The 23,815-nt window shown below is 40.1% G+C and overlaps 1 protein-coding gene across 3 annotated transcripts in view; it reads left to right on the top strand.

The window, feature by feature from the left end:
- Window positions 1–23,815, top strand: part of VPS45 (vacuolar protein sorting 45 homolog) — an 85,681-nt gene that overhangs the window by 40,528 nt on the left and 21,338 nt on the right. For all 3 annotated transcript variants that reach the window (XM_074389687.1, XM_074389686.1, XM_003941976.4), the window contains one exon: window positions 9,435–9,566. In XM_074389687.1, coding sequence (XP_074245788.1) covers window positions 9,435–9,566 — 132 coding nt within the window. The remainder of the gene's footprint in view (window positions 1–9,434; window positions 9,567–23,815) is intronic.

The following is a 23,815-nucleotide window of genomic DNA, read 5'->3' as shown; positions in this document are numbered from 1 at the left end:
CTAAAAGCAGAACTACCATTTGACCCAGTAATCCCATTACTGGGTATATATCCAGAGGAATATAACTCATTTTACCATAAGATACATGTGGCTGGGTGTGGTGGCTCACACCTGTAATCCCAGCACTTTGGGAGGCCAAGGCAGGTGGATCACCTGAGGTCAGAAGTTTGAGACCAGCCTGGCCAACATGGTGAAACCTCATTTTTACTAAAAAATACAGAAATTAGCTGGGTGTGGTGATGGGAGCCTGTAATCCCAGCTACTCGGGAGGCTGAGGCAGGAAAATTGCTTGAATCCAGGAGGCAGAATGAGCCAAGGCCATGCCACTGCACTCCAGCCTGGGCAACAGAGTGAGACTCTGTCTCAAAAAAAAAAAAAAAAAAAAAAAAAAAAAAAAAAAACATAGTGAAACCTCATCTCTACTAAAAATACAAAATTAGTCTACATGTTGGTACACACCTACTTGGGAGGCTGAGGCAGGAGAACTGCTTAAACCCAGGAGGCACAGATTGTGGTGAGCCAAGATTGTGCCATTGCACTCTAGCCTGGGCAACAATCAAAACTCAATCTCAAAAAAAAAAAAAAAAAAAAAAAAGGACATGCACGTGAGTGTTCATTACAGCAGTGTTCACAATCTAAGACATGGAATCAACCTAAATGCCCACCAATGACAGACTGGATAAAGAAAATGTACTTACACACCGTGGAATATTAGGCAGCCATAAAAAAGAATGGGATTATGCCTTTTGTGAGAACATGGATGGATCTGGAGGCCATCACCCTTAGCAAACTAACATGAAAAGAGAAAACTAAATACTGCATGTTCTTACTTATAAGTGGGAGCTAAATGATAATAACTCAGGAACACAAGGAAACAGCAGACACTGGGGGCTACTTGAGCAAGGAGGTTGAAAGGAGGGAGGGGAACAGAAAAGGTAACTATTGGGTACTGAGCTTCATGACTGGGTGATGTAATAATATGTACGACAGACAAACCCCCATGACACATGTTTATGTAACAAACCTTCACATATACCCCCAAACCTAAGATAAAAATTTTAAAAAACAAATATTTCCAGAAATCCTATATGTTAATATTTTAATTTTTTAACAGAATAAGATATGATCCTTGGTTATCCTTGTATATCTCTATACAGCATGAGCTAGCTGCTGTTTTCTAATGTTTGCTGTCTGCGTTAATTAATGCTTTGGTTGCCATGGTGAATTACAGAGCACAGGAAGATGCACACAAAGAATTGAACTTGTGTATTCCACTTAGCTTCAACCATCACATGAAAAAGATTTGCTATAAGTTTTCCCATTGGCCTTCTCAGAGCATCTACTTTTAAAATTCACTGGGAAAGGAATGAAAAGGAAAAATGTCACTGGTATTTAAACATTTTTTTCATAGATGTTCTTCCTTCAGCCAGCTTCAATAAGTAGTAGGAGGCTCAGGAAAACATTTATTAATGTTTTCATAACCGAATGTGACATAGTCATCTTTGTGAGATATACAATTGAGCCAAACTCTAAGAGCCTATCCATGTATCTAGGTTTTGTCCTTACATTTATATAACCCGACACCCACAGTTTACCATCTATGACATTTTCTTTCCTCTCCAGTAGTACAAAAATATCCTGCCACCCTGAAATGATCAGACTGAAGGACAGTGTTCTCTTGCTATGCTAAAAGCCCACTTGAGTTTATTCCTTCCCAGTTCTTGCCTTTCTTTTCTATAAGAGACAGATATATTCTGCAGATAGGTGATGGTCAGAGGATAGCTATGGAGAAGCAACATCATTTTCCATGATGCTTTCATTTGTCTGCTCAACGGCTATTTAAATTGACTTATCAGATCAGGAGCTCAAAACAAAAGTGTTAACTGTCTGATTCTTCTCATTAGTCACCAAGGTGGTCACTGTACCCCTGCAAGGGAAAGTTTCTCTCTCTTCTTCTTAATAAAATATTCTATGCAATTCATTTATTCACTTAAGTAAATTTATTTGTTTGAATAATCCATTATGCAGTTTATCTTGAGTAAATATATATGTCATTTTCCTACATTTTTCTTTTTTTGGGGTGAATATAATGTCCTTTTATTGTTTCGGAACACTTTAACTGCCTCTTATCTTCTTGCTTTTTACATAGTCTGTAACTATCACCCAGACAGTTACGACACTGACCAGAAGCCAGAAGGCATTCTACCAATAGTTTGATCAATGTTGTAACTATCTAGGTAGTTTTTCAGTCCTCATCTCCCTTCCTGCCTCCCCTCTTTTGGAGTCCACATAGTCTCTTCTCTCCATCCTTACGTCCATGTGTACCTGCCATGTTAAACTCCCATGTATAAGTGAGAACATGCTGTATTTGATTTTTCTGCTTGAGAGTTATTTCACTTAGGATAATGGCCTCTTGCTTCATCCATGTTGCGGCAAAGGACATGATTTCATGCTTTTTTATGCCTGCTTAGTTTTCCATGGTGTAGATATACCACATTTTCTTTATCCACTCCACTGTTGGTAGATACTTAGGTTGGTTCCATGGCTTTGCTATTTGTATATAGTGCTGGGATAAACATAAGTGCACATGTCTTTTTCATATAATGATTTCCTTTCCTTTGGGTAGATACCCAGTAGTGGGATTTCTGGGTCAAATGGTAAGTTGTTTTTGTTTTTTCTTTTTTCTTTTTTGAGACACCATCTCATTCTCTTGCCCAGGCTGGATTGAGTGCAGTGGCACAGTCACAGCTCACTGCAGCCTTGACTCCCCAGGCTCAAGTAATCCTCCCATCTCAGTGCCCCCTCCCTGCCCCCTGCCTTGCTGAGTAGCTGAGACTACAGGTGCACACCACCACACCGGGCTAATTAAAAAAAATTTTTTTGTAGAGTCAAGGTCTTACAATGTTGCCCAGGTTGATCCCAAGCTCCTTGGCTCAAGCAATCCACCTGCCTTGGCCGCCCAAAGTGCTGGGATTATAGGCATAAGCCACCAGGCCCAGCCTTTTTGTTATTGTTGTTTTTAAGGAAGAAGTGGGGACATGAGCGAGGACATACCCTGTGCATTCACTGCCTTTCCTGTGGCTTATCACTAGTTCTTTTTGTAGTTCTAGCTCCATTATGAGTTTGGAGCTAGTTCTTTTTTTTTTTTTTTTTTTTTTTTTTTTCTTTTTTTTTGAGACGGAGTTTCGCTCTTGTTACCCAGACTGGAGTGCAATGGCACGATCTCGGCTCACCACAACCTCCGCCTCCTGGTCTCAGGCAATTCTCCTGCCTCAGCCTAAGTAGCTGGGATTACAGGCACGCGCCACCATGCCCAGCTAGTTTTATTGTATTTTTAGTACAGACGGGGTTTCACCATGTTGACCAGGATGGTCTCGATCTTTCGACCTCGTGATCCACCCGCCTCGGCCTCCCAAAGTGCTGGGATTACAGGCTTGAGCCACCGCGCCCGGCCTGGAGCTAGTTCTATTTGAGCTAGCTCCATAATGTTTTCCACAGAGGTTGAACTAATTTACATTCCCACCAACAGTATATGAGCCTTCCCTTTTCTCCACATCCGTGCCAACATCTGTTGTTTTTGACTTTTTAATAAACCAAAATAGTAAGAGCCATATATGACAAACCCAAGCTAACATCATACTGAATGGGGAAATGTTGGAAGCGTTTCCCCTTAAGAACTGGAACAAGAGAAGGATGTTCACTCTCACCACTTCTAATCAACATACTGAAAGTCCTAGCCAGAGCAATCAGGCAATAGAAAGAAATCTAAGACATCCAAATAGGAAAAGAATAAGTCAAATTATCTCTGTTCACTTTCAATAGGATTGTATACTTAGAAAACCCTAACGATCTCTCTAGAAGACTCCTAGACCTGATAAGTGACTTCATTAAAGTCTCAGGATACAAAATCAACATACAAAAATCAGTAACATTTTTATACACCAATAAAATTCAAGCTGAGCATCAAAGTAAGAGCTCAGTCCCACTTACAATAGCCACATACAAAAAATACTTAGGAATATATTTAACAAAGGAAGCGAAAGATCTCTACATGGAGAACTACGAAACACTGATGAAAGAAATCATAGTTGACACAAACAAATGGAAAAACATCCCATGCTCATTGATTGGAAGAATCAATATTGTTTTAAAAAATGATCCTATTACCCAACACAGTCTATAGATTCAACACAATTCCTATCAAGTTACCAACATCATTCTTCACAGAATTAGAAAAAAGAATTCTAAAGCTGATATGGAACCTAAAGAATCCATTCTTCACATTAGAAAAAAGAATCCTAAAGCTGATATGGAACCGAAGAAAGCCTAAATAGCCAAGGTGCTCCTAAGCAAAAAAAACAAATCCAGAGTCACGTTGCCTGACTTCAAATTATACTATTAGGCTATAGTAACTAAAACAGCATGGTACTGGTACAAAAACAGACACACAGATCAAAGGAACAGAATAAAGCAGCCAGGAAAAAAAACCACATACCTGCAACCAGCTGATCTTCAATAACATTGACAAAAATAACAATGGGGAAAGGACACCCCACTGGATAAATGATGCTGGGAAAACTGGCCAGCCATACGCAGAAAAATGAAATTGGACCCCTATCTCTTACCATATACAAAAATTAACTCAAGATGGATTTAAGATCTAAATGTAAAACCTAAAACTATAAAAATCCCAGATGAAAACCTAGGAAAAACTCGTCTGGATATTGGCCTAGGCAAAGAATTTATGACAAAGATCCTGAAAGCAAATGCAACAAAAACAAAAATAGACAAATAGGACTTAATTAAACTAAAAAGCTTCTGCACAGCAAAAGAAAGGATCAATAGAATCAACAGACAACCTACAAGTAACGCCTCTAACAAAGGTCTAAACCACATCCTACAAGGAATGCAATCAGAAAAAACAACCTCATTAAAAACTGGTCAAAGGACACAAACAGACATTTCTCAAAAGAATTCTAAGTGGCCAAAAACACTTAAAAAAAATACTCAACTTTACTGATCGTCAGAGAAATACAAATTAAAACCACACTAAAGTATCATCTTAACACCAGTCAGAAAGTCAGAATGCCACTACTCTGGTTTACCTTCCTACCTGCTCTTCTGAAGCCTTTGTTATTTACACGCTCTCTCTTTTTCTCTGACTCGCTAGCTGTCTCATTCTCTTCTCCCCATTCCTCCATTACTTTTTGCTTCTCTACTGATTTTCCACAGGCTATAATCATACTCCATTTTATTTTGTTAAACAAATAATAAATATAAAGCCTTTGGTCCTAGATTTTCCTCTAAGTTCTGCCCTCCCCTTCATAGCCAGGCTTCTTAGATAAAGAAGCCCACAGTCACCGTCCCGTTTCTCAACTCTTCAATCCACGTAGCCTGGCTCCTTACACCACTACAACACACTAAAACATTTCTTGCAGAATCACAGTAGTAAATCCAGGGGACTCTCGATCCCCACCTTATTTTCCCCACTGCTCCATTTCACACTATTAACCGTTCTTTTCTTCTTGAGACTCAACTGGCCCTCAACCTCTCTCTTCTGATTCTCCTCCTACCTTTCTGAAACTGTCCTTCTCGTTGCTAGCGCTAGCTACTCTTTTTACTTGTTTTGTAGTTGTTAGGGACTCAATAAAAAAATCTATTTTGGTTCTCTTCCCATTCTAGATGTTCTCCCTAGATAAAACTCATCTATTCCCATGGCTTCAGCTATCACATCCTCGTGGAAAGCCCTAGACCTGAATACGCAGATGTCTAGTGGGCATCTCCATTAGAATATTCCACAGTATCTAAAACATAACATGTTTTTGTCTTATTCTCATTAAGTGTCCTTTTTCTCAAACCGAAACCACTACACCTAGTTACTAAAACCAGAAAACAAAGTTATGGACTCCTTTACCCCTATCTGTCCTCCACATTCAGTCATTGACCAAATACTGAAGAATATGTATTTTTTTGTGACTGGATATCTAGCACCTCCTCTCCACCCTTTCTGGGATGTCTTTACTTCTAGCTTTCACCATATCTTCCCAGAAGTCTTACACTGGCCTTTTATTCTCCAGCTTTTTCTAACAGTGACACCCAATTCATTCTTGCACAGCTGCTAAAACTATCCTTCAAAAAAGAAGGAAATTTGGCTGGGCATGGTGCTTCACACCTGTAATCTCAGCACTTTGGGAGGCCAAGGTGGGCAGATCACATGAGGTCAGGAGTTTGAGACCCCTAGCCTGGCCAGTAGGGCAAAATCCCATCTTTACTAAAAATACAAAAAATAGCCAGGTATGGTGACGTGCGTCTGTAATTCCAGCTACTTGGGAGGCTGAGGCAGGAGAATCGCTTGAACCCAGGAGGTGGAGGTTGCAGTGAGCCAAGATTGCCACTACACTCCAGTCTGGGTGACAGAGCGGGACTCTGTCTCCAAAAAAAAAAAAAAAAAAAAAAAAAAAAAAAATGCAGATTTGATCATGGTAACCTGTGAAAACCTTTCATTGATTCCCCCATGGCCTGTGAGATTCGAGGTTTTCTGTGAGCTGGCTTCTGCTTACTTCTTCCTCTTTCTCTCACTATGTCCTCAACTTTACTTCTGTCCCAAAGGAAGAGTTAGAATGAGTCCAAAGTTTTTGGCCCAAGCAACTAGAAGGCTAAAGTGACTATCAGGTAAGATAGGGAAAACTGTAGGTAGAACAGGCTTAGGGAAGATTGGGGATTTGAATGTGTTGAATTGAGAAATTGATTAAATATCAAGTGGAAATGTCAAGTAGACAGATATGTAAGTGTGGAGTTTAGAAGAAAGGTCTGGGCTAGAGATGGAGATTTGGGAGCCATCAGCAGATAGATGTATTTACAACCAAAAAACTGGATGAGATTTTTTCGGAAGGAAACATACTGTTTCTGCGCGAACTAGTAAGGTAACCAGTTGCCAGTATGGCTGTTCACTTGAAATGTGGCTAGTGCTTCTGAGGAATTAAACATTTAATTTTGTTTTGATTAAATTTAAACAGCCATAAGTGGCAAGTGGTCACTATATTGAATGGAGCAGATGGAGGGAAGGAGTTTAGATGGAGAAGAAAGGAGGGCCAGTGGCTGGGCTCTGGGCATTCCACCATTAAGAGGTCATGGAGATGAAGTGGGAACATCAAAGGATACTGAAAAGTAGCAAGGGGAAAAAAAAAAACAAGTATGTAATTTTCTGGAGACCAAGTGAAAAAGGTATATCCAGAAGGAGCAAGTGATCAGCTTAGTCAGATGTTGCTGACAAGTCAAGTAAGATGAAACTTCTGCCTCAGATCATTAGGCATTAAGTTTCATAAGGAGCAAGTCACCTAGATCCCTCCCATGCACAGTTCACAGTAGGATTTGCACTCCTGCAAGAATCTAATGCCTCCACTGATCTGAGAGGAGGTGGAGCTCAGGCCCTAATACCCGCTGCTCACCTCCTGTTGTGCCCCTCTCCAGTTCCTAACAGACCGCAGACTGGTATTCGTCCTCAGCCTGGAACTGGGGACCCTTATCATAATTGACACTCTACCGTAACAACCTCTTCATCATTGGTAGGTTGTGTGACTGTTTATTTATTTTTTTTCTATAGATGGAGTCTGGCTCTGTCACCCAGGCTGGAGTGCAGTGGCATGATCTTGGCTCACTGCAACCTTCACCTCCTGGGTTCAAGTGATTCTCCTGCCTCAGCCTCCCAAGTAGCTGGGATTACAGGCACCTGCCACTACACCTAGATAATTTTTGTATTTTTAGTAAAGACAGAGTTTCACCATGTTGGCCAGGATGGTCTCGAACTCCTGACCTCAAGTGATCCACCCACCTTGGCCTCCCAAAGTACATACAGGCATGAGCCACCATACCCTCCCTTGTGTAACTTTTATCGGGGTATCTCTGCAATTTAGAGACTATCTGAACATTTAAAAATACCCGAAATAGCTGATTCTGTTTCAGTGAAGTCTCACAAGAACAAATACTCTCTCAGTTAATTCCTCAAGGTATTTTAGAAAGAGAGAGACAGACAAACAGGAAGGAAAGGTAGGGTTGGGTTTTTTGTGTGTGTGTGTGTGGTTTATGCAGAAGCATGTATACTCCTTGATTAAAGATGTTTCTGGTTAGTTTTGTGCAATAACATTCAAAATGAATGCTTCTGCTTGATGTAGTTTTAGTGTCCAATGAGTGATTTAACAAAATTACTTGCCTGGTAAGATAATTAATTTTATCTTCTTTTGATGGCATGAGAAAAGAAAAACAGGACAAACATTAATAGTTTTGAAAATAATTTGATCTCCGTCTTGGTAATATCTGCAGAAGGAGCTAATAAGGAGGAACATTCACTTTTTTTTTTTGAGGCGGAGTTTCACTCTTGTTACCCAGGCTGGAGTGCAATGGCGCGATCTCGGCTCACCGCAGCCTCCGCCTCCTGGGCTCAGGCAATTCTCCTGCCTCAGCCTCCTGAGTAGCCGGGATGACAGGCACACACCACCACGCCCAGCTAATTTTTTGTATTTTTAGTAGAGACGGGGTTTCACCATGTTGACCAGGATGGTCTCGATCTCTTGACCTCGTGATCCACCCGCCTCGGCCTCCCAAAGTGCTGGGATTACAGGCTTGAGCCACCGCGCCCTGCCCGGAACATTTACTTTTGTTATGAAGCCATTTTGATAAGGATTGAAACAGGAAACAGATTAAAACAACACAGTGCTACCCAAGGGAAGCTAGTGACTGAGCTGACGTGTTGACATGTCCGGCGTCTGCTACGCTCACGTTTGTTTGTTTGTTTGTTTCCATGCTTTCCTTTTCTTGGTTTATCCAAAGACTCAGAAAAAAATATTTTAAGAAAAGATGGAGTTCCTAGAAGCACCATTAATTTCTGTGTCTCATTCTTTTTTTACATTCAAAATTCTAAATGTTTCTAGTTCCCATGTTTTGGGGATATCCAAATATGCCAGTTCTTTCAAAAATGCTTTGAGGTCCTTGGACAGAGGCCATTATAATACCACTGTAGTATTTGACAAAGGGCCTATAAATGAAAGCAGATGTGTAGTATTAATACAAACATGAAATACTGCTGTATTGATACCATGTCACAGTGAGGCACTCCGTACCCTCTTGAATATAAAATAATATTTCTACATTTGGTTCCAGCAAACACTATTGTGCTATTCTGAAATCCACAGCACAGAAATTATAAGACATCCGCTCATAAACAGAAAGCAAATCACTATTCAGCATTTCCTGCTCTGTTTCCTGCCAATTTCAGATAATTAAAACTTTTTTTAAACCTTTTATTCTATTCTGCTTTAATTCTGCTTCCTCCACCAAAAAAAAAGGGGAAGATTTAGAAATTAAAACTCTGTGTATATAAGTCACAGTCCTTTTTTTTTTCTTCTCCTTTGATAATATCTCATTCTTCGTTATTGCAGACCTCAGGATATCATTGTGTTTGTAATTGGAGGAGCCACCTATGAAGAGGCTCTAACAGTTTATAACCTGAACCGCACCACTCCTGGAGTGAGGATTGTCCTGGGAGGCACCACAGTGCACAACACGAAAAGGTAAAGGAGAATATTCACTCTACAACTGTGTCCTCTTTCCCAGAGGATAAAGCTTACATTCCCTATATGCTGGAAAAATTTGGTCAGTACTAACCAAACTGCTGTAGACCGAAATGCTCTGGTGTTTGCAGCACCCAGAATAATTTAAGAGTTTTTGAGACAAAGGACCTATAGTACTTACGTTTGTTACATTCATAAATCTCTTTATTAGGTCAGAGACCTAGAAAGAAAGAACCATCTCACACTGTTAACAATTTGTATATCCTGTGTTCAAAAAAGGAGAAACCCTTGGACCTACTTAATAACCAGAGGCTTACACTTTGAAAATACTTAAACATAATGGTATTGAAGTCTGTGAGTTTTTCTCTTTTGTTGATTAACTTTATTCACTCAGTAAGTATTCAGTAAGAAGAATACAAAGATGAATAATCCAAAGATCTTACCTCAAGCCGTTGTCTATTAGGAAAGAACATTTAAAAATAAGAAAGTAAGTGCCTCGAGAGGCAGATAAAAGAGGCAAGAATTCTCAGAGTCACTAAGAGAAATAGAAGATAGTATATTAGCTGAGCCTTGGGTGAAAATGGGCATATGGAGTGAGAGTACATTCTAGGTAAGAGTTAACCACATGAACAAGTTATAAAAGCTGTAGGCAACATACATACACAAAGAACAGCAAATTGTGTGTGATAAAGTGAAAAGATGATTGAATGCCATAATTGTGGAAGGTCTTGAACACCAGACTTAGGAATTCCTACTTTTTTATATAGAAAATGGGGAATTATTGAAAGCAGTGATTACAAGAAAGTCACAGTGTTTTAGGAACATTAATTTCACAGCTAAAGGGTAGGTAGGAGAGGAAGAGACTGGAGAACTGTGACATGATTGTTGAATCTAAAGATTAGGGACCCTGAGAGATCCATATTGAGCCATGTATGCATAGATTATTGGGAGTCATTAAAAGTATTTGTATACTTTTTTATTTTGTGTTATTATTTGGTTTTTAATATAACTTTTCTCCTTTATTGTGGAAGTCATATATGCATATTCTGAATTTTTTTTTTTTTTTTTTTTTTTTTTTTTTTTTTTTTTGAGACGGAGTTTCGCTCTTGTTACCCAGGCTGGAGTGCAATGGCACGATCTCGGCTCACCACAACCTCCGCCTCCTGGGTTCAAGAAATTCTCCTGCCTCAGCCTCAGCCTCCTGAGTAGCTGGGATTACAGGCACGTGCCACCATGCCCAGCTAATGTTTTGTATTTTTAGTAGAGACGGGGTTTCACCATGTTCACCACGATGGTCTCGATCTCTCGACCTCGTGATTCACCCGCCTCGGCCTCCCAAAGTGCTGGGATTACAGGCTTGAGCCACCGCGCCCGGCCGCATATTCTGAATTTTTAATTCAGAAAGTACAAAGAGAAAAAAGCCTTCCACAATCTAACCACTGTTACATTTTAGTCAAAGCTTTTTTTCTAAGCCCGTATAGATGTTTATGTGAGTGTGTGGGCAGAAAGGGATCTCATCGTACTTCCTGTCTTTTAACTTACATTTTGCAGTCTGATGTAAACATTTTCTAGTGTTAAATATATAATCATTCATTAAACAAATATTTATTGGAGAGTATCATTTCTTGGGTTTGAATCCTGATTTCCCTCTTACTATTTTTGTGAACTTGGGCAAATTACTAACCTTTTTGTTAGTGTCCAGAACTCACTGGCCATTTATATATATATTTTTGTGAATTGTTAGTTCATGTTCTTTGCCCATTTCACAATTGGGGTATTCCTTTTATTTCTTAATAATTTTTAAAATTTTTTATGTGTATAAATAAAGTCATTAGCCTTTTGTCTATTATATATTTTACAAATCTTTTTCCATGTAGAAAAATATAATTATATTTTTGTTTTATACTATTCACAATGTTTTGTTGTATAAAAGTTTTGTTGCCAGGCATGGTGGCTCAAGCCTGTAATCCCAGCACTTTGGGAGGCTGAGGCGGGTGGATCACGAGGTCAAGAGATCGAGACCATACTGGTCAACATGGTGAAACCCCGTCTCTACAAAAAAATACAAAAAAAATTAGCTGGGCATGGTGGCGCGTGCCTGTAATACCAGCTACTCAGGAGGTTGAGGCAGGAGAATAGCCTGAACTCAGGAGGCGGAGTTGCGGTGAGCCGAGATCGCGCCATTGCACCCCAGCCTGGGTAATAAGAGCGAAACTCCGTCTCAAAAAAAAATAAATAAATAAAGTTTTGTTGTTATTATTTTAATTTTATATTGTCACAGCTACCAGTGATTTCTGCCTTTGGTGTCATGCCTAGAAAATTCTTTCCTACCCAAGATTATATAAATACTAATATGCATTTTAAAAATTATTTTTAGGATACATAGTTAACATTATATCTTTACAATCTATCAGAATTTTATTTTGGTGTAAACTGTTCTGTGGGGTTTCCTTTTATAACTTCTACAGAAATATTACAGTGAGGGGCTTATTTCTTCTTGACGCCAAATACATCATGTCTTTCCCAACACCATTTCTACAATTCTGCAGACACCAACTGGATATCTAACATTTCAATTCTAACAGTGTCTACCTAGAGCTAGCATCTCATCTCGAAGTTAAAAGAGTTTCATCCCACAAGACCACCCCCACTTCAAATGCCAGTCACAAGTCCCAGACCACCCATATTTCTGAGTGACTGGCTGTAAATCAGGGGTTCCCATGACCCCTTCCTCAGGTTTGATAATTCACTAAAACAGCTTACACAACTCAGGAAAATACTTCACTACATTTGCCAGTTACTATAAAGGATACAACTCAGGAACAGTCAAATGGAAGAGATGCATAGGGCCAGGTATAGGGGTGGGGTGTGGAGTCCCCACTTCAGGAACACCACCCCGACCCCAGCACTCCGATATGTTCACCAACCCAGAAACTCTTGGAACCCTATTGGGTAAGGGTTTTCATTATGGAGGTTTCATTATGTGGGCATGCTTGATTAAATCACTTGCCCCTAGCGATTGATTGAGGCTGCAGCTGTTTCCCCTGCCCTGGAGCTTCAGGGATGGGGCTGAAAATTCAAAGTTTCTTATTAAGGCTTGGCCTTTCAGGCCGCTAGCCCTCATCCTGAAGCTACCTAGAGGCCCACCAAGAGTTACCTCATTGAAACAAAAGACACTCCCATCACTCTCAGTACTTAGAAAATCCCTAGGGACTTAGGAACTCTGTGCCAAGAATGGGGACAAAGAGACCAAGTATCTCTCTATGATGCCACATACATGCACTTATACATTATGTACAGAAAAGTGTATACATGATAAACAGCACAGTAAAATATTGCAAAGTGAATTTATCTATGAAACGACCACTGAGTGTAATCAAGAAATAGCACGTTATCAGCACCCCCAGAAGTCTTGTGCCTCATGCTCCCTCGTCACAATTCCCTGCTAAGTATTCATTAGTATGACTTCTGTCACTGTAGGTTAGTTTTACCTGTTCTTAAAAGACTTTTTTTTTTTTTTTTTTTTGAGACGGAGTTTCACTCTTGTCACCCAGGCTGGAGTGCAATGGCGCGATCTCGGCTCACCGCAACCTCCGCCTCCTGGGTTCAGGCAATTCTCCTGCCTCAGCCTTCCGAGTAGCTGGGATTACAGGCGTACGCCACCATGCCCAGCTAGTTTTTGTATTTTTAGTAGAGACGGGGTTTCACCATGTTGACCAGGATGGTCTCAACCTCGTGACCTCGTGATCCACCCACCTCGGCCTCCCAAAGTGCTGGGATTATAGGCGTGAGCCACCGCGCCTGGCCTCTTAAAAGATATTTGTTGAACAAAAGAAGAAATAGGCCGGGTGCGGTGGCTCACACATGTAATATCAGCACTTTGGGAGGGCAAGGTCGGTGAATCATTTGAGGTCAGGAGTTCCACACCAGCCTGGCCAACACGGTGAAACCCCGTCTCTACTAAAAATACAACAATTAACTGGGCATGGTGGTGGGCACCTGTAGTCCCAGCTACTCGGGAAGCTGAGGCAGGAAAGTCGCTTGAACCTGGGAGGTGGAGGTTGTAGTGAGCTAAGATCACACCACAGCACTCCAGCCTAGGCAACAAACATCCTTTTAAATGAATATCTCACTTCTTTAGAAAGTTAGAGGAATTGCCCAGGGTCAGCACAAAAGGGAACCAAAATTAAGCTTGATAAGTATAAACTGATGCTCTGACTATCTAATAGGCATGTGCCAGTGTTATTAAACAAGAGCACTGTGTTTTAGTAGCCACGGAGGCTCACAAATAATACAAGAATCTTAAAATGTTTTAACTCTAATCACTTCCTCCCAATTTGTACACTATCATTGTCCAGTGTTTTGGTTTTACCTTTTTAAAATTCCCAAATTAATCATTATTTTCAATAGTTAATGTTTATTTATATTTACCGGCATATTCCCCCCCCCTTTTCCCCTCTGCTTTGTTTCTTTCTTCCTGGCTTTTCCTTCAATCCAATTTTCTTCTTACTAAAGAACATTCTTGCCTGAATCCCATGCCTGTCATCCCAGCACTTTAGGAGGCTGAGGTGGGCAGATCACTTGAGGTCAGGAATTCGAGACCAGCCTGGCCAACATGGTGAAATCGCATCTCTACTAAAAAATACAAAAATTTAGCCAGGCATGGTGGCACATACCTGTAATCCCAGCTTCTCAGGAGGCTGACACTAGAGAATCCCTTGAACCAGGGAGGTGGGGGTTGCAGTGAACCAAGATCGAGCCACTGCACTCCAGCCTGGGCAACAGAGAAAGACACCGTCTTTAAAATATATATATGGAGAGAGAGAGAGAGAGAGAGAGAGAGAGAGAGAGCGAGCAGATACTATATGCTAGGCACTGTCCTGGAAGTACTTTAAATATATTAACTCATTGACTCCTCACATGAAGTTTGTACTACTATTATCTCTACTCTGTATATGGAAACTGAGGTACAGAGAGATGAACTTACTCAAGTAAACATGACTAGTAAGAGATGGAGCCAATTTTGGAAGCCAGAACCCATGCCTTTAATCACTATGCATTTCCTTCCTGAGTATTACCTGAATGCCTGATACTGCATTATTCTCTAAATAATATTTAATAATTTAGGGTTCAAAAGGTCTTATTTATTACTTGATGGTAGCCATATAACATTTTGTCTTCTTGATCCAAATGAGTTCTTTCATGAATATTTATTGTTAATGTTATTGTTAATCATGATCTTTTAAATAGGCCTTAATTACTTTAGTAATAAAGGCCTATTTAAAAGATTATTAATTGACCCTTAAGTAATTCCTCTGAGAGTTAATATTTCTCACTGAGTAGCCCCATGGCCAGTGCCTAAGAATTGTATCATCATCCCTTTAATTCGAAATATCAGCAGATTAAAATAAAATGTATATCTCCATTTAAAAAATTAAGTCGGGGGCCAGGCACAGTGGCTCACCCCTGTAATCCCAGCACTTTGGGAGGTGAAGGCGGGCAGATCACCTGAGGTCAGGAGTTTGAGACCAGCCTGGCCAACATGGGGAAACCCTCTCTCTACTAAAAATACAAAAATTAGTTGGGTGTGGTGGTGGGCACCTGTAGTCCCAGCTATGTACTCAGGAGGCTAAGGCAGGAGAATCATTTAAACCCAGGAGGCGGAGGTTGCAGTGAGCTGAGATCACACCACTACACTCCAGCCTGGGGAACAAGAACAAGACTCCATCTCAAAAAAAAAAAAAAAAAGGACATAAGTAAATAAATAAAGTAATTAAAAATAAGTTGGGGGCTGTGCATGGTGGCTCAGGGCTGTAATCTCAGCACTTTGGGAACCTGAGGTGGGCAGATTGCTTGAACTCAGGAGTTTGAGACCAGCCTGGACAATGTGGTGAAACTCCATCTCTATCAAAAATACAAAAAAAATAGCCAGGTACAGTGGTGCCACCTGTGGTCTCAGGTACTTGGGAGGCTGAGGTGGGAGAATTGCTTGAGTCCGGGAGGTAGAGGCTATAGTGAGCCAAGATTGCATCACTGCACTCCACCCTGAGTGACAGAGCAAGACCCTGTCTCAAAATAAATACTATAATATAGAAAGATAGATTAGTAAAGATTTTTATATATGTCTTTGTAAGTTAGTCATATTACATACAAAAATGCATGTTTTGGATGTGATTGACTAATAGCTGGGCACAGTGGCTTATGCCTGTAATCCCAACACTTTGGGAGGCTGAGGCAGGTGGATCACGAGATCAGAAGATCAATACCAGCCTGGCCAAGATGGCGAAACCCCATCTCTACTAAAAATATAAAAATTAGCCAGGTGTGGTGGCATGAGCCTGTAATCCCACCTACTCAGGAGGCTCAGGTAGAGAATTGCTTGAACCCAGGAGACGAAAGTTGCAGTGAACCAAGATCACACCACTGTACTCCAGCCTGGGCAACAGAGCAAGACTGTCTCAAAAAAGAAAAAAAAAAGACTTACTTAACTAATTAATAGTGCTATTGGGAGACCAGCCTGGCCAACATGGTGAAATCTTGTCTCTACTAATAAATACAAAAATGAGTTGAGTATGGTGGCGTGCACCTGTCATCCTAGTTACTCAGGAGGCTGAGGCATGAGAATCACTTGAACCCAGGAGGCAGAAGTTGTAGTGAGCTGAGATGGCACTATTGCATTCCAGCCTGGGCGACAGGGCAAGACCCTGTCTCAAAAGAAAAAAAAAAAAAAAAAAAGGACTATGAATTTTTATTTTCTGTTAAAGAAAAAGTGGGGGGGCAGGTTCCTTAAATAATTAGTATCCAAGTTACTGACAAATCACCTTCTTTTTTTTTTTTTTTTTTTGAAGATGGAGTCTTGCTCTGTCGCTCAGGCTGGAGTGCAGTGGCGTGATCTTGGCTTACTGCAACCTCTGCCTCCCAGGTTCAAGCAAATTCTCCTGCCTCAGCCTCCAGAATAGCTGAGACTACAGGCACAGACCACCACACCTGGCTATTTTTTGTATTTTTGGTAGAGACGGGGTTTCACCATGTTGGCCAGGGTGGTTTTAAACCCCTGACCTCAAGTGATCCACCTGCCTTGGCCTCCCAAAATGCTGGGATTACAGGCGTAAGCCACCACACCCAGCCTCAACAAATCACCTTTTATGTAAAATAAAGAAGGTAAAGGTGTCCCTGCAAAGGCTTTGTGCTAGATTCTTCCACCTGTTGTCAGTGTTGGTATCTCTGTGTGACCTAATAGCATGCTAAGCAGTATCTTAGCATTAAAGATTCAGTAAAATTTTGGACAGAATTGCTCACTGGTTTCCTGATCAATGAAACTTGTATGAAAAGGGAGTTGCTATGGTAATCACTAAGTGGGAAAAAAAATTTAGTTGATTTTTGCAATACATAAATGATTTTTTTTTTTTTTTTTTTTTGAGACGGAGTTTCGCTCTTGTTACCCAGGCTGGAGTGCAATGGTGCGATCTCGGCTCACCGCAACCTCCGCCTCCTGGGTTCAGGCAATTCTCCTGCCTCAGCCTCCTGAGTAGCTGGGATTACAGGCACGCACCACCATGCCTAGCTAATTTTTTGTATTTTTAGTAGAGACGGGGTTTCACTGTGTTGACCAGGATGGTCTCGATCTCCTGACCTCATGATCCACCCGCCTCAGCCTCCCAGAATGCTGGGATTACAGGCTTGAGCCACTGCGCCCGGCTACATAAATGATTTTAATATCAAGTGTTTATAGTTTACTTTTATAAATATATATAGCCCCTAGCCAATAAATAAATAGTGAATTTATCAGTAAGAAGTTAATGGAAATTTCTATTTCCAAGGCCAGTTATTGTAATGGCTTAAGTCATTGAAAGCAATAGTTTCTGCTTTGAATGGAAAGGCTCAATTTTCATGATGAATGTAGGTTACCTTGGATATTACTAACATATTTTAGTAAGCTTACAACTCTTAATACATATTGAAATCATAGACTGTCAGTAATGAAAAGGCCAATGTTTTCTAAAAATCAGTTTATACCTGGATATAGTAGATAGTAGAGCTGCAGTGAACTAGCAATAAAGACCTTGATATGGAGGAGAAAACATTGAATAATTTGCTTCTGTGAATTATTAGGGTTTAATTTCATGGGGGTTTTATTGCATAATTTTCTCTGTAATATATGGGTTATTTCTAAGGGAACAGGCCAAAAGAATAAACGACAAAAATATAGCCTTGATCTCAAGAGCTCTGCAGCACAGAAGTAGCTTTTTGAGAGACTAGGGAGATTAGAAAATGGTACACATTTAGATTTGCTGTGATATATGCGCTCCTTTTATACTTGGAGTCATGTAAGTCATGGTATGGGTGGCTATGGCTTAAATGTCTTACATCCAAATCCATGGATTTGGATTGGTGCGTACCCCAATAAACAGGAAAGGATGATATATTGTCGCTGTGAGTGTGATGTACTAATAACACAGAAGCTACTACCCTTCCAGAATAGGAAATGCCTGTTGGGGGATATTTCTGGAATACAGGTCACTTGGTTTCCCTGTTATAACTCTAAAGTAAAATCTGAGATTACTGCAGATTTATTCTGCAGTCAAATGTCAGAACTACCACCTACTAGGTTTTTTTTTTTGTTTTTTTTTTTTTGTTTTTTTTTTTTTTTGTTTTTTTTTTTCCCACTTAATGTAATGGGTAGAAGGGTCAAAATTGATCTCCTGCATCCCAAAAAATAATAGGTACCTTTACCCATCAGGTAGCAATTTTAACAACCTTCAACCTGGTTTCTCAATATCTATTTCTAACATACATCAAGGTAACTTTTACTGTAAATGGAAACAAAATCTTAGTTGTAAATAAAACTTAAAAGTAAAGAATAGAAAGAAATTATTCCTTTCCTCCCTAGTGTATTTCCAAAAATGAACATAAGTTTTAGTGTGAGAATAAGGCCTTTGTATAAGTAAGCTCATCATCTTAAGCCAGAAGGTTCCTAAAGCTACAGATCCCTTAGATCCTAAAAGGAAATATACATTAGTTTATTCTGAAATTCAAGTTGCCATTCAAAGTTATTACTTTAAAGTGGCTCTTTCTTACGTACTTTATTTCTTTAAAACAATTCTTTTGCGATAATATTTTTTAGTGATTCAGGCACTGGTTGTAATGAAGCAGAGTTCTATATATGCAGGCTTTCTGTAGTTGTATGATTTGTTTCTATAGGGCCTGCTCTAATTAGCTGTAATTGTGATTATCTTTGTTTAGATTTAAACACCATCTAAAATAGAAGGCATGCATTTGCTGCTAAGACACCAAGGAACTTTGCAGAAGCTAATTATCTCCTTAGCAACATTCTTAATAAAATTGCCTTCTAAGTAAAGAGAAGGAGTCAATATTTCTTCTCTTTCATAGCCATATGAAATTTAATACGAATTTTGTATTACTTCCCTTTTTCATTTCATATATAATGAAATACACAGATATAAAATGTAGTAACCAATTACAGAGACTTCTTTAAAGGTATAACTATCATGCTTTTTTGAAGGCAGAGAACCTGCCCTGAAAAAGGATCTGACCTGAACACATGCTGTCCTAAGCAGTTAGTCTAGTGTGTCTCTGGGGTCTCTGCAGGTTCGCAGTGTACAGACTGTACAGTGTTCTCTCCTGTCTCAGTATTTGCCCTTCTTACGGAACTACTTTCCTTCCCCTCACTTTCCTCCTCTTCATTTGTCTCATTAGTCACATTAACCAAATATATATTCACTTGTTGGGGAGTGGGAATGTCAAATTTCAATTTCTAGGAATTAAATATGGCATGAGTCATTGCTATAGCATCACAGATATTTTTCATCCGCATCTATGTAGAGTAGTCACAAATTCTAGTTATGAGTTCCGTAATAGATAAATATTTATTGAACGTGTGAGAACAACATAAAGTCAATAGTTGGTTCAGTCAGCTATTTACTGAGCATTGGGATACCTCCTTGAATAAAACAAAGATCCTAACGCTTGTGAAGCTTTCATTTTAATGCAAGGGAAGACAGAAATAAACAACAAACTTAACAAATAAGTATATTTTATAGTAAATCAGTATGTAATAAATGCAATAGGGCGACAGGGAATGTGGAACTGGGTAAAGGGAAATTGATAGTGCTTGGGGACAGTTGCCGTAGGTTACACTACTCAGTATGGTGTCAGGAAAGGCCTCCTTAAGAAGAGATGTGTGTAGGCCAGGCATGGTGGCTCATGCCTATAATCCTAGCACTCTGGGAGGCCAAGGCAGGCAGATCACCTGAGGTCAAGAGTTCAAGGCGAGCCTGATCAATGTGACGAAACTCCATCTCTACTAAAAATACAAAAATTAGCCGGGCATGGTAGTGCACGCCTATAATCCCAGCTACATGGGAGGCTGGGGCAGGAGAATTGCCCGAACCCAGGATGCAGAGGTTGCAGTGTAAGGAAGAGATATGTGCAAAGACTTGAAGGAGGTGAAGGAGTAAGCCAAACAGATAGAGGGAGAAGGTACTCCAGGCACAGCCACAGCGGTGGCCTAAGAATCATGCAGTGCATTGGAGGAACCGCAAGGAGGCTGGTGAGTCTGAGTGGAGTGAGCAAGAGGAGAAGTAGAAAGAATTGCCGTCAGAAGCATCAATATATGGGGAACTGCTTTTCCCTATGAATTAGAGAGCACGTTTGGGTTGAGTTTTCAAAAATGTTTTTATTGAGATATAATTTACAGACTATACAAGTCACCCATTTAAGTATAAAATTCAGTGGTTTTTAGTATAGTCACAGATACATTCAACAGCTATCACAGCCAATTTTAGAACATTTTCATTGGCTGGGCACGATGGCTCATGCCTGTAATCCCAGCACTTTGGGAGGCTGAGGTGGGTGGATCACCTGAGGTCAGGAGTACGAGACCAGCCTGGCCAACATGGTGAAGCCCCATCTCTACTAAAAATACAAAAATTAGCTGGGCATGGTGGCACATGCCTGTGATCCCAGCTACTTGGGAGACTGAGGCAGGAGAATTGCCTGAACCCAGGAGGCGGAGGTTGCATCAAACCATTGCATTCCAGCCTGGGCAACAAGAGTGAAACTCCTCAAAAAAAACATTTTTATCATATGAAAAAATACCCCCCCCCTCCAGCCCTAAGAAACCACTAATCTACCTTCTGTCTCTATAAATGTCCCCATTCTGAGCATTGCATGTGAATGGAATCATATGATACGTATTCTTTTGTGACTGGCTTCTTTTACTCAGCATAATGTTTTCAAGCTTCCTCCATGTTGCAACATACATCAGTACTTTATCCTTTTTATGACTGAATAATATTTCACTGTACTCATGTACGTGTTTTATTTATTCATCCATTGACGGACATTTGTTCCCATCTTTTGGGTGTTATAAATAATGCTGCCACACACATTTATGTACAAGTTTTTGTGTGTGTTAATAGGGTTTTAAGCAGAGCCATAACACCTGACTTATGTTTTAGGAGGATCTTTCGAAGCTAATGTGAATTAAGAAAATTATCCACCAAAATGAACATTTGCTTATAAAAATGCAAATTTCTAGATGTAGTTAAACAAACTATACCCACTGTTTTATTCAACTGAGCCATTATCGTAGTTAGTTTTCCAAAGCACATGACCCTGCCTTGCAAATAAATGAGCATCTTGGTTTGGGTTTTGAGCTGGCCTGCCTTATCATTTCACAAGTCAATCAATATTAAAGAGTTCTAGTCCCTGCCAGAAGCAATTGACACCTTTAAGTTGGCTGTGTGAGCTGAGAGGCCAAGAACTCAATCCATATAGATGGAATTGTTATGCTAATAGGCAAAAAATCCCTGTCTCCATGGGATTCGAGATAGAAGTAGAGGGAAAACAGGCGGTGAGGTGAATTTATTAGCCAACAGTGCTGCCATTGCTTGAGCACTACCTGAGGTTTATTTAGTCTCCAGTACTTCTTTTTTTTTTTTTTTTTTTTTTTTTTTTTTTTTTGTATTTTTAGTAGAGACGGGGTTTCACCATGTTGACCAGGATGGTCTCGATCTCTTGACCTTGTGATCCACCCGCCTCGGCCTCCCAAAGTGCTGGGATTACAGGCTTGAGCCACCGCGCCCGGCCTAGTCTCCAGTACTTCTTAAAACTTTTGACAAGTAGAAAGACGTATCCTGCTAGAAGATGGCGTGAAATTAACAATTCTCTCATTGCCAGATTCCCTTTCAAGCCAATAATAATTACTGTATATAGTACATTCTTTGACATACTGCTAGATTCAACTAAGTCCTCATTAACTATAAACCTGCAAAATAATTAAAGATCCCATTTTCAATTATTTTCCCCGTAAGTAGCAAAGACAGATAGTTCTGGCACACAGATATAAGAAAATAGGCATTCCCTCGACCAAATAATTCATGCTCATTGTTAAAAGAAAATGAGGCCTGGCGCGGTGCCTCATGCCTATAATCCTAGCACTTTGGGAGGCCAAGGCGGATGGATCACGAAGTCAGAGGTTCGAGACCAGCCTGGCCAACATGGTGAAACCCCGTCTCTACTAAAAATACAAAAATTAGCCAGGTGTGGTGGCATGCACCTGTTTTCCCAGCTGCTCAGGAGGCTGACACAAGAGAATTGCTTGAACCTGGGAGGCAGAGGTTGCAGTGACCCAGGGTTGCGCTATTGCACTCCAGCCTGGGTGACAAAGCAAGATTCTATCTTGAAAAAAAAAAAAAAAAAGAAAATGAAATATAAAAGTAAAAATTATTCATAATACCACAACTCAAAACTAATCACTGTTAATACGTTGGCTTTTTAAATTTTTTTTTTTTTTTTTTTTTGAGACAGTCTCGCTTTGTCACCAAGCTGGAGTGCAGTGGCACAATCCTACCTCACTGCAACCTCCACCTCCCGGGTTCAAGTGATTCTCATGCCTCAGCCTCCCAAGTAGCTGGGACTACAAGCCTGCACTACCACACCTGGCTAATTTTTTTTTTCTTTTTATATTTTTAGTAGAGATGGTGTTTCACCATGTTGGCCAGGCAACAACTTTAACTCCTGGGCTCAAGTAATCCATACCCCTTGGCCTCTCAAAGTGTTGGGATTACAGGCATGCCACTGTGCCCCACCCCTTATACTGTTTTTTTAACCTAAAGGTTTTAGAGTTTTGTATATGTTTTTCTATACAGTTTTGTACCTTTTTTCTTTTAATCATATTGAGAACATTTTCCCATGTTACTAAAATGTCTTTAAAACAATCTCTTAATGGCTATATAATTTCATTTTTAAGGATGGGTCTTTATTTAAGTACTTTCTTTTTTTTTTTTTTTTTTGAGATGAAGTCTCACTTTGTCACCCAGGCTGGAATGCAGTGGCGCAATCTCAGCTCACTGCAACCTCCGCCTCCCAGGTTCAAGCAGTTCTCTCCCTCAGCCTCCCAAGTAGCTGGGATTACAGGCGCCCACCACCACGCCCTGCCAATTTTTTGTATTTTTAGTAGAAACAGGGTTTCATCATGTTGGCCAGGCTGGTGTTGAACTCCTGACCTCATGATCCACCCACTTCAGCCTCCCAAAGTGTTGGAATTATAGGCGTGAGCCACCGTGACAGGCCAAGTTTACATTTTTAATACAAATAATGCTGCAGTAAACATTTTACATACTGATAAACCTTTGTCCCCACCGAGATGGGGACAAAGATTTAAGTAAATGTACAGTGAGGCAGTCCGAAATATTGTCAGTAGAAGGATATATTGGTATAACTTTCTTGGAAAGGAATTTGCATTACCATTGGAAAGCAATACCATATTCTAAGGTATGGGATTAATTTCATGGCTTTTGTTCTTGGGTTTTGTTTTTTGATTTTTAAGAAGCTCTTGCTCAAGTGATGGAAATGTTCAATATCTTGATTGAGGACTTGATTATTCAATTGGATACATTTGGCAAACTCATCAAATCATATCCTTGAAGTGAATCTTATTGTCTACGAGTTATAGCTCAATAAAAAAAATTTAAATGTAGCTGAGTGGAGTGGCTCATGCTTATAATCCCAGCACTTTGGGAGGCTCAGTTGGGAGGATCACTGGAGTCCAGAAGTTCAAGACCAGCCTGGGAACATAGTGAGACTCCATCTCTTCAAAAAGGTTTAAAATTAGCCAGGCATGGTGGTGCACACCTGTAGTCCTAGCTCCAGGTAGGACAAAGCATTGTAGTACCAAACTGACATTTTCTCCTTCAAATGGTCAGAAAGATAAAAAAGTTACTTTA

Source organism: Saimiri boliviensis, chromosome 19 (genome assembly GCF_048565385.1).
Source record: "Saimiri boliviensis isolate mSaiBol1 chromosome 19, mSaiBol1.pri, whole genome shotgun sequence".
In the NCBI taxonomy this organism is placed as follows: Eukaryota; Metazoa; Chordata; class Mammalia; order Primates; family Cebidae; genus Saimiri; species Saimiri boliviensis.
This window is presented reverse-complemented; position numbering and strand designations above follow the sequence as displayed.